This window comes from Vollenhovia emeryi, unplaced genomic scaffold, assembly GCF_000949405.1.
Source record: "Vollenhovia emeryi isolate VEMERY1.0 unplaced genomic scaffold, V.emery_V1.0 DF939168.1, whole genome shotgun sequence".
Lineage (NCBI taxonomy): Eukaryota > Metazoa > Arthropoda > Insecta > Hymenoptera > Formicidae > Vollenhovia > Vollenhovia emeryi.
Genome location: NW_011967198.1, coordinates 423,285 through 434,384, shown reverse-complemented (window position 1 = coordinate 434,384; position 11,100 = coordinate 423,285). Strand labels below are relative to the sequence as shown.

Sequence of the window (11,100 nt, the reverse complement as noted above, 5' to 3'; positions counted from 1 at the left end):
CCTTACGATTTCTCTGCCGTTGCCCGATGCCGCCTAAGCCTGCTCCTCCTCTCAGATTTTCTTGTTACACTTACACTCACACACTCACTCGCGAAAATCGAGCGCGCGAAATTTCGGACACTCCCGTACGCGATGTAAAATACCGTGAAATGCAGTAAGCGACGTTCTTTACTTCCTGCCCGTTCGAATTGCGAAGAACGACAGAGCGAATTACGCCGTGAACGCCGAAGTCGCACAGATTTCTCTCCCCGAAAATGGAACAGATTACATGAAATCGATAGATAGTTAAAAGCGCGGTGCGTAAACGAGATGTAACCGCGACAACGTACCACAGTTTACTTTCATACTTTAGATGAGTTAGTCTCGTAAAATGTCTATGTACACGTTAATAAAGAGCCGTCGCCTCAACGCGCAATTCGTTTCTCATTACAAGTTGTAGAAACTTAATAATTAATCTAGTAGCGTTACTAACCGACAACGCAAAAACAATATCACGCACGGAGCGACTCGCGCCACTGCTTGCCGGCTCGACGTTCGGCGAGCGAGTGGGTGCGCGGCGACCTTAGCGTAAACAATGGTCCGCGTAGCGTCGTACGATGCCGCGCCGAGTGAAAAACAACAAAAAAACGTTCGTTTTTGTGTTGAGAATTCGTTGGCCCATCTACGTAATGGAAAATGCCGTACTTATCACTCGCTCGCCGAACGTCGAGCCGGCAGGCAGCAGCGAGAGTAGTTCTGTGCGTGATATTATTTTTACGTTACCGGTTTCCAAGACTCGATCGTGAAGAATGAAAGGATAAAACGCTATTGATTTGGACTCCTTTATCAGTGACAAGTAACGCTACTAGATTAATTATTGAGTTTCTACAACTTGTAATGAGAAACGAATTGCGCGTTGAGGCGACGGCTCTTTATCAACGTGTACATAGATATTTCACGAGACCAACTCATCTAAAACATGAAAGGTAAACCGTGGTACTCTGTCGCGGTTACATCTCCTTTACGCACCGCGCTTTTAACTATCTATCGATTTCGTGTAATCTGTTCCATTTTCGGGAAGAGAGAGATATTTGTGCGACTTCGGTGTTCGCGTTGTAACTCGCTCTGTCATTCTTCGCAACTCGAACGGGCAGGAAGTAAAGAACGTCGCTTACTGCATTTCACGGTATTTTACATCGCGTACGGGAGTGTCCGAAATTTCGCGCGATCGATTTTCGCGAGTGAGTGTGTGAGTGTAAGTGCAACAAGAAAATCTGAGAGGAGGAGCAGGCTTAGGCGGCATCGGGCAACGGCAGAGAAATCGTAAGGTAAGTGTCTTACATATTTTTGTTATTTGCTAATTGTGCGAAATAAAGTATCTGTTCTGTGCTTTTATTTTATTTATTCAAATGATTCGAACGTGGATTCGAATAAGTGTTAGAGACAAAACCATACGTATAAAATTTTGTTCATATTTAAAAGGAAGACTTTCAGTATTCTAAATAATTATTTTAATAAATATCCATTTTCAAAAATATTAAATATAAAATATATTTAATACAATAGTCTGGATTTTATATAATTAGTCTATAATAATCGTATATATTTTTGTATTGTTACAGTTTAACATGTATAGTTAGCGATGTACAACTTTGCTGTTGCGAACCGTATCAGTGAGTGACAAATTACCTTTTATTTTCAATTGACGTTGCGCATACAATTACTTCTTCGCGTGTAGACAAATTCTTAAAAATATACAATGCTCGACCACAAACTGCGCGCGCGAAGCGCGCGTTTTGTCATTTCTATAGTATTATAAATTTAAGTTTATCGCGAAATGTAATTGAAATAAATATAACGCGAAGTAAATTGTTTTTTCTAGATACATATATACTTGAATTTTGAATTTAAAGATCGAGTCACGAAGAGGCAGTCATTATCTATTCTCGAATAACTAACGGAAGTATAAATATATTTGAGTAGTTTTATACAGAAAAGTTTTTTTAATTAATTTTCTTCTTTAATTAACTTCTCGTGGTCGTGCATTTCGATACGATCGACACTTGCATATAGTTCGAACCGTATGAAATATTTGTCGGTGACGATAATAAACCGACTATGAAAGGAGTTTTCTTCCTTCCTGATCTCTGATCAAAATGATCAGACTGTATGGCCAGGAGCAACGAATGGTAAGTCCAATCTGGCCCGACGAAGGAATATGACGAGGTAAGTGGTCAATATTGGCCGCTTTGATGAGGTATGTAAGTAAGGTGTTGTACGAAATAAGTTGATTTCTTCTTATTTGCCAAAATTCGGGTGGGTTATATTCTTATCTTCTTTACATACGTGCAAGATTAAAAAGACCCCTATTAAAGTAAAGAACGTTTACTTAAAATTTTTATTTCTAACATTCGCAATTTGGTCAAACGATGTCTCGACAGCGAAGATGCGTCACGTACGATCGTGCGTGCATGCGTGCGTCCGACTGCCGTTTGTCCTTTCACTGTACAATGTTGCAGCGAGGCAAAGCGCGCGGCCTGGTCTCCCGTTGCACTTGCCGACCATTGCCGACCACTTTCACGCGCGATTGCGAACTCGGTCCCGCCGAAGTAAGCCGCGCGGGACTCATTGCCGAGTAGCACGCCGTGAGTTCCTACGGCGAGAACTACTCTCGTAGTGAAGAAGTAAAGAAAAATAAGAAATCCCCGGAGTGCGCGCGCGTTACGTGTCGCGCGGTGTGACCTAAAACTCGCGCTTCGAGTAATCGCGATGGTATCGAGTTTCCTCCCCAAGGAGAACAAAAAGTCAGGATGATGTCAATTTGATGCCATATATTGATTGAATTTATGCCAAATTTTGGTCAAATTGTTGCCACATTGGCATCAAAATTTGACATAAATTTGGTCAATATGACATCAAATTGACATCATCCTGACTTATTGTTCTCCTTGGGTCCCATCGAGGAATTGTCCGATCTTCTTTGGGAAAAATTCAAGCTTGAGTTTGACGTGTCTATAAATAAATAATACGTAAACGGAATAGCAGGAACTGTTCTGTGCGAGACGAGTTGTCGGAAGGCTACCGTCGACAGGATCCTGTTTACCATAAACCAATCGTTAGTATTCGAAGCAAATTCGCAAGTTCCCTCCGCATGAGCTAGCTTTTTGCGGCAGATTGCGAAATCTCGCGGAAACCGTGCCGCGCAGATTTCGCTCCTGCATGCTAGCGCATCGCGCAAGTCGCGCATAATGCAACTGAAATTGCAATATCGCACGATTGGCAATTCCCGATGATTATGCATGCGCAAACAGCGCGAGCTTTCTTAGAAACCCGCGCCGAAGAAAGTTTCGCTGGACCGTAAAATATGTTCGGCGTGTATACATGAATTTCGACGTATAATTAGCTAATCTTGCGAAACGAAATTCCAAATATGCTGACCTCCGATCGCACGCGACTTTTCAGGTTTCTACCTCCGTTTATATCCCAGAAGAAATTGCGAAATTTTCGCCTCCAATGATATAACATTACTTAACATAATTTCTTATTTGACAATATATTTGAAAGATATAATACATCTGTATTGGATGCAGATAAATAAATATACAGATATATATTAATTTCATAAAGGGAAATCTTAGCGATATAATTTTTTACATTGAAAATTGAAGTGACATTCGCAAAATCTGAGGAATTTCTTCCGGCACGTTAGAGCCTACAAGCCTGGTGTGTGACTTACCTGGTAAGTCCCTCGGTCCAGCTGAACATTTTCTTCAGCTTCGCCCGTTGCGCCTGATCGTCACTCTGAAATCCCTTGTTATCCATTGTGCTTCCACTATTGTTTCACTTCGCGGACAGCCTTGAAGCGGGATGAAGATTTCCGCGAGAACTCACGCGCGAAAGGTCTGCTGCTTGGTTCAACAACGACCGCGCATCTTTTGTTTCCACGTTAAAAACGCGTCACCCCGGCACACGTGCGTCGCGCTGAAAGTTAAATAGATTACTGGTAATTTTCTACTGGCGCTGCATCGCAACGAGACGTACTGAATAGTCGCATAAACGCCCGCGTATTCGAAGTGACATCTCTTCTGCGATAATGAAAACGGATATTTCCATTGTCAGTAACAATTTTATGCGTACGACAACTTTTCTTACTACTTCATTACATTTTGCCTTAAATATTTCTGTAAAGAAATTAACATTAGACCAAGTTGCTGATTAACGTTGCCGGGAAACGCTTTGCTTTCGCGAGCACTTTGCACTTCCAAGTGCTTTCTTCCCTAATTGTTCTATAGATATCTCGAAGCATGAATTGTCTTAAATGATCTTCGATCGCGATATCGCGATGTCGTGCATCCCGAAAGAAACCTTAATTTCCCCATCGCGGGGGAATATTACAATTGCTTTAATGAGCGCACGCTCATTCATGACAATAACGGAAAGTGAAACTTTAAACGCAACTTTATCGCGACCGAGCGAAGTGTGCACGCTCGAGGTCATTAGGAAGAAAGCGTGGTATATAACGATCTGTCGGCCACTGGAATAGAAAATGCGGCCGCGCCGTTGCTGGAAATAGCGATCATTTTCTTCGGCTTGTTAGGATATCTCGAGCGTCACGGAGGATACGATGCCAGCGGCACTACTATAGTACGCGCCGCCCGTCGTCACGTAGCAATTGAAAGTAAGAGATCGTGAATGTGCCGATACAGTTCATTTATGGATGTTACTTAATCCTGTCGTTATCGTGGAAAACACTTGATCGCTGAAGATCGCGGAGAATCGACGTCAGAATTTTTATCGCTGCGTCAGATGAATATAAATGTGGCTAATATTCAGCCATTTTCTTTGTCGCAGTGTCAGAATACATTTGTCTCTATTTAAAAGTCATCAAAGAGTGATATTTCTAAGTAGACAAGAGTGCTATATAACTGTAGAAAATAAACGTCTACTATATTGCAACACGCACACACAATAATTTACTAATCAGAATTCTGGAAATTGCAACAAACATTATTATATGCCTCGGTGGTGGAATTGGTAAGTCCTGGAGTGTAGGGAGGTCCAGGTTCAAACCCTGGCTGAGGTAATATCTTTCGCAATAAATTTTCTGTATTATTACAGACGCCAGGTACTAAAATAGCAAGTGACATCGTTGTAACGTTTTATAACGTAATCGAGATACTGTTACGGGCTCAAACAAACAAGAAAATTCATTGACGATTTTTTTTACGGCGCAATATGACGCTCTTACAGTGGCAGATAATAATTCCTCTCGCATGAATGTGGTACGCGATTACGTTTCACACCAACACTTGTCCAGTCGGATTTTTATAGCGACTCGTTATTTATCGTTAACAGTTACATCGGATATTCCGCATCATATCTGTCTTTTAGTACGCGTCTGAGTGCATGTAGGGGATTTCAAAATAACGTGTCCTCGCCTATGTAATAGGCTGCCTGTGAATATTGCTGGCGGTTATTATCGCACAGAAGAAAACGGAGAAAAAGTGAAACAGAGTGAATCGACTATACCTGCCGTGCGAATAGAGATTTTTAACGTCGCAAGAATTTTGTAGGACTTTGCACCGCGTTTACCTTGACAGATCGGCGTTTCTCTTGAATGGCAGAATCGTGTGCATACGCGACGTCAGATATTACCGGCCTCACTTCGGCCTGAAAAAAATCCCAGGCGTTTTTGTGAAAGCGCCGGGAAATACCGGTCGCTCTCAAGATAAGACTCTCGCGTGAGCGCGTGATGATTTCGGCCGATCTTTCTTTCAAGAAGCAAGAACCTATTAAGTCGGGGCGAAATGTAAAACGTACAGATTGTTATAAAGCTCGGGGCTCGATTTTAATTCACAGATAACTTTACGTTTCACCAAGTATTCGGCGCTTTCGTTTATCTTCACAAAACCTTTCCATTTGTCTTTATAAAACGTTTATGTATCCCGCCTAATATTATTTATTACCTTTATATAACGCCCGTACTTTTGTCTCATTTCTATCGTACAATTATCTTATTGTTATATTGTCTCGTCTAATAAATCGCCCTGCAAAGATTTGGGTAAAGATTTTACTTTATACAAAGAACTTTCTTTAACTTCAAACGTTCAAAGGTCTGTCACTAACATTAGCTACTGTAATGATATATCGCAACTACATATTCGGTCGATGGAATAACGTGGCTATATCTGCCCATATATGGTATTAATCTTTGCGATTGTTCACGTGCAGCGAGGTACAACTTACTTTCATGAAAGCGAAATTTCAGGTCAGCGATCGGTCGTACGGCATTCCTGAATGTCGTGCGCTCGGCTAATTAATATACACCGTGTCGAAGACGCGTCTGCGTGTGGTTAAACGGCGTGTAATCTCGGGAAATAAAATTCTATCGCCACAAACCGCACGACACAATGGGTATTCTTAGCAGATGGAAACTTATTAAATCGTGAATGCGACAATCATTATTGGCTCGCTCATAATTTTTATCGACAAAACAGACTTACTTTATTACTATATAATTGCAATAGTTTGCAAAATCCCGTTGTTATTTAACGTTATTCGAATCGCGAAGTAACAATTTCTACCGTGTTAAGGACACGTAAGCGACAATTTTGATCTCGAAAATTTGTTAATGCGGCCTGAACTTTTGTGATAATTTCAAGAGGTACGGAAACGACCTTGCTGGCAAGTCTTTATTATAATAAAACGCAACGTTTGATAAAATTATTTTTGTTACTGAAATAAATATTTGTTCCATTAAAATAAAACTATCAAATTTGAAATAAATCTATGCATTATATTAAGTAAATTAAATTAAATCATTACATTTTCTACATACAAATAAAGATTTCTTGAGATATAGAATACTATTTATTAAATGAAATAATTGTTTTTGTTAAATAAGAAATCCAATTTTCTTCGCGGTAAAAATTACATCTTACAATTAGTAAACATTTTATAGAATTTAAAATAATGCATTCTTTGATATTTAATAAATGCTGCAATTAAAGGAATTCATGTTTTAATTTGTTAATTATTTTTAATTTAAATTAATAAGCTATTAAGAGCCACCTAATGAATAATTTTCTTGAGTAAAGTAATTTTTTGGATCGAGCAATTTTTTAGTGCATACTTATTAAAATTGTTGACTTCTCTTGACTGACGTCACTAAACTACTATTTAATTTTTTTGTGGTAATATTCCTCGTTGCATCTGATGTTCTTTGAATCATCGAAAGACGGACGCGCGGCTTCTCTCGCGATTCCGCATGTCGCGCAAGCGGCAAGTGCAGCGTGCGCAATCGAGGAACAATGATCGCACGTGCGACTGGAACGAATGAATTATTCGCGACACGCGACACGGCATGTAAGAGCGACGTCGCGAACAATTAGACAACAATCTATTAGTGCGCAGTTATTGAACAAATCGCGCGAAAATCACCGTGGAAAAGTAACGCGCATAATTGAAGATTCCGCGATGCTTCAACAAATCGAACATTTCGCCGCTCAGTCTTTTTCTTCTAGTACTATAGAAATATCTGCTTCTTACATGTCATGTGTTTGACACTAAAATATCTGCTCTTTAAGTACAAAGCTTGATAACTAATCAAAACTATAAATAACGTTCTCACGATTTATTAATATTTATGCCTCAAAATAATTGTTAAAACAATTTAACGAATGACTTTGCGTGAGCACGTCTTACGTAGTACGCCTGATAGTCATCGGCGCTGGGAAAACAGATATCGTAAAAAATAGATTTTATCGTTAAAAATAGCTAAACTACAAAAAAAGATGGACAAGACGAAATATAACAATTTAATCCACTACGTTATGTAATTTTGATCGTTTAGCACGTAAGTAAACGTGTCCCGATGGTCGCCGCGACTTATTGGCGGGATACCCGCAGGGCTTATATTTGCATTACCCAATAGTTAACGTAAGTATGCAATCTTCGATGTCGCAACAAACAAATATTGAGATAAAATTTATGCAGCAGTATGATATTAAGTATTTACAATAGAGTTGAATAAGACCCCTAGACAAAATCAAACAACTGACGCGAGAATGCCATGCAGGTCCGCAGCAGGATGTGGGTAGCCCAATAATTCAAATCTTATTACGTGAATTCGTATCCGGTTTTTAACTTTTCTATCTCTTGTGCGTGAATACCAAAATTCCAAAAGTAATTTTGAACGTCGCCATTCTTATCCACGCACACTCCTCTTTACGCATACTTGGAGTATTGCTTATTTCCCGTAACTTTAGGCCATTTTCGACTTGCAGAGATTTTAAACCAGGAAACTTGCAGTCAACCCAACTGGCATATTCCTTTATTTATTTAATGCAACGTATCGACCCTATTTTTGTCGTCCATAAGACGACGTTGACTCACTTGGTATCGCTTGATAAGGACCTAAAATAGGTCCGAAACGTTGTATTAAATAACTATAAGGAATATGCCAGTTGGATTGACTGCAAGTTTCCTGCTTTAATTTTTAATCATCGCTGGTGACTATACGTAACTTCTTTCTCCGTACAGAAAATTTGTTTATTATTTCTATCAACTGCGCGTTGTTTAATTCGTCGGCGTTCGTCGAAAACCGTAACTTCATTCAGTCTTTCGAGAAGACCCGCTATCCCTTTCGCTTCGTGGCGTCTTCTCGAGATTAATATCTTTCTGTTAGCGATGAAAGTAGGAAAGTGCGGTGTAATGCATTCGAATTGAGATCAGAACTCTTACTAGGGACAGCGCTCTCGGATATCAAAGATATTAATTTCTAGCATATGTTTCTCCGTGAAAACATATCGCGGATACGCGGATGCGCGAGAAACGTGTCGCGTGTTTGTTTCTTTTAATATGCAAAATCGGTTGACCAAACTTGGGAAAAAAAAGTCGACGTATCGGATTCGCAAAATTTGCTCGCGGGCGTTTTATTCGCGTCGATGCCTCCCTGCGACGGGGTTATCGGTTAATGTTAATTGATAGAAAATTGCGCACGTAACATTGAACATGTGGACGCGATATCAGGCATCCTACGTACACACTTTCTCCCGAGTTCATTTCACATATTCTCAGTCCTCGCGTATTCCCAGGTTCCTTTACAACGTTTCGTCCTACTTTGATCGCCTCCTAGTAATTTGCGTGCGACTCCTTTACTCGGCGTTCCGTCAACTACTTTGTTGCATCTTTAGCGTATACATCCACTGAAGAAAATCAAATCGCCATTTAATCACGACGATCGGGAGAGGAGGCTTTCCCCGCCGAACAGAGCGCGATTTCTTTCTCTCTTTCTCAAGCGGCAGATCGGAACTTTTCACACATCGGACGAGCGCGACTTATCACTATTATCGCGAAGGGAGTTCTCGCACCTTTTCGCGGCTCGCCGCGGGAGCTGCGCTCCAGTTTCGACGTCCTACCGGGGGTTGAGGGCGCAGTTTTGTCTGCTCGCGCGGGATCCCCTCGGCATGCCTCGCGCGTGCACCGTTGTGGAGGAGCGGTTTCGGAGCTCAGCGCGGCCGCGGATGTACAATACGACCGATCGGTCTGAACGTATTTCTCGCACTGACGGGACGGAGTCCGGTTGAGCAACAGACGTATGGACGCGCGGGCGCACGATCCCGCTCCAACACACGCTCCGGAGAGACACGCGTGCACGCAAGAAAGGTGTATCCACGCCGACCTGTCGCTGCATTCACCCGACGTGTTGAAGTCGGAACCGGCTCTAAGTCGTTTTATGTATACACACACACATAGCGGATATAAACGCGCCGCACATTGCAAATTTGCTATAGAGTGTTCACAGAACGGTGATAGAAAGATATAGTGGAACGGCCTTGCCGAAGGAGACCGAGTCTGAGAGCTCGAGGAAACATCTTAAGTATCCCGCGTCTCGGAAAGCGCCCGTCTTCGGGTTCCCGGGGTTTCTTTCACGGGGATTAAACGCAACTATCAAGTGGCGGCGTACCTTCAGGCCTCCAACCCGGATTCTGTATATTATCTTCTAGATCTTCTAAATCTCGAGTCCCCGTGCTTTCTCTTTCGTGTACAAAGTAGGAGGTTCTCGTTGTCGCTAGAATCTTGTGTGTGGATCGGCAAGAAGAGTTTTCTACGGAGTGAGTAACAGTAATGATCGGGTAGAATAATCGCCTCGATAGATTTGCCTTCGTTCGCAATTATCAGCGGTGTAATTGCGGGATACCGTAAATGCCATCGTGGAACGTCTCGAAATTATTTACACGCGTTCAACGCGTCGCGTTGAACGTCGTCGGCACATCTCTTACATGTTATATTTTGATGCCTCAACCAAAGCAGACGTTATTATTCGGTTATTATCGGACATTGGAAATATCCAAGGATGCATGCTAACCCAGATACGTGGATCTCGATCCGCAATTAGATGATTACATAAGCATTTTTTCCCCTCCATATTAATAACCAGTGTCGCAATTACGCCATACTGCACGCATTTCATTTATATAGTTATTCATGATTTATTCATGACTTCTAAGTAAATGGTATATTTAATTATACGCGCAATATGACGCGCAATAACGTCAACGAGAATTGTGATTTGATCTTTGAGCCACGTGTCAGACGTTTTCCGTTCCCAGCAACAATATACGATTATGTAAGAGGTATTTTTGATATGTAGCCCATTGAAATAAGATATATTAAAATTACATTTTTATCTCGAATTTAAATGTTGCCAATTGAACGCAATTTAGATGCAAATTACACGACCTTCGTTTTTCTTAAGTTAAGAGGGAATCGTATTCAAAATTGCGATATTAATTTAAGTGATTTGAATATCAACAACGCTTTAAGGAAGAACTCATTGCGATGCAAACCGTCGCTCGAAAGGTTGCGGAAAAGGACAAACGTTCAGGCGAATTGAAAAGTGAATACGATCTTTGAAAACGACAATGTCACGATTGTGCGTGAAATCGCGTACACTGGCGCCACGTATCGCGGTAAAAAAAAATTCGTCGCCCGCATATATGGAAACACGAATACTTTTTACGCGCAAGAGTAACCAGTTCTCGTACATACGCGCCAGCTGAGGTTTCCGTTTGCAGGTGTATGTAAAACCTGCTTCTCGATCGTACGCGTGTGTACGCG

The 11,100-nt window shown here is 41.2% G+C and overlaps 1 protein-coding gene across 1 annotated transcript in view; it reads right to left on the bottom strand.

Moving 5' to 3' along the window:
- The window catches only part of LOC105564103 (ABC transporter G family member 23), a 71,428-nt gene extending 61,857 nt beyond the window's left edge, over nt 1-9,571 (bottom strand). Inside the window, exons 1-2 of the mRNA XM_012016224.1 lie at nt 9,351-9,571; nt 3,716-3,960 (exon numbers count right to left, since the gene is read on the bottom strand). Coding sequence (XP_011871614.1) covers nt 3,716-3,801 — 86 coding nt within the window. The 5' untranslated portion in view covers nt 3,802-3,960; nt 9,351-9,571. The remainder of the gene's footprint in view (nt 1-3,715; nt 3,961-9,350) is intronic.
- Nucleotides 9,572-11,100: the final 1,529 nt, after the last annotated feature.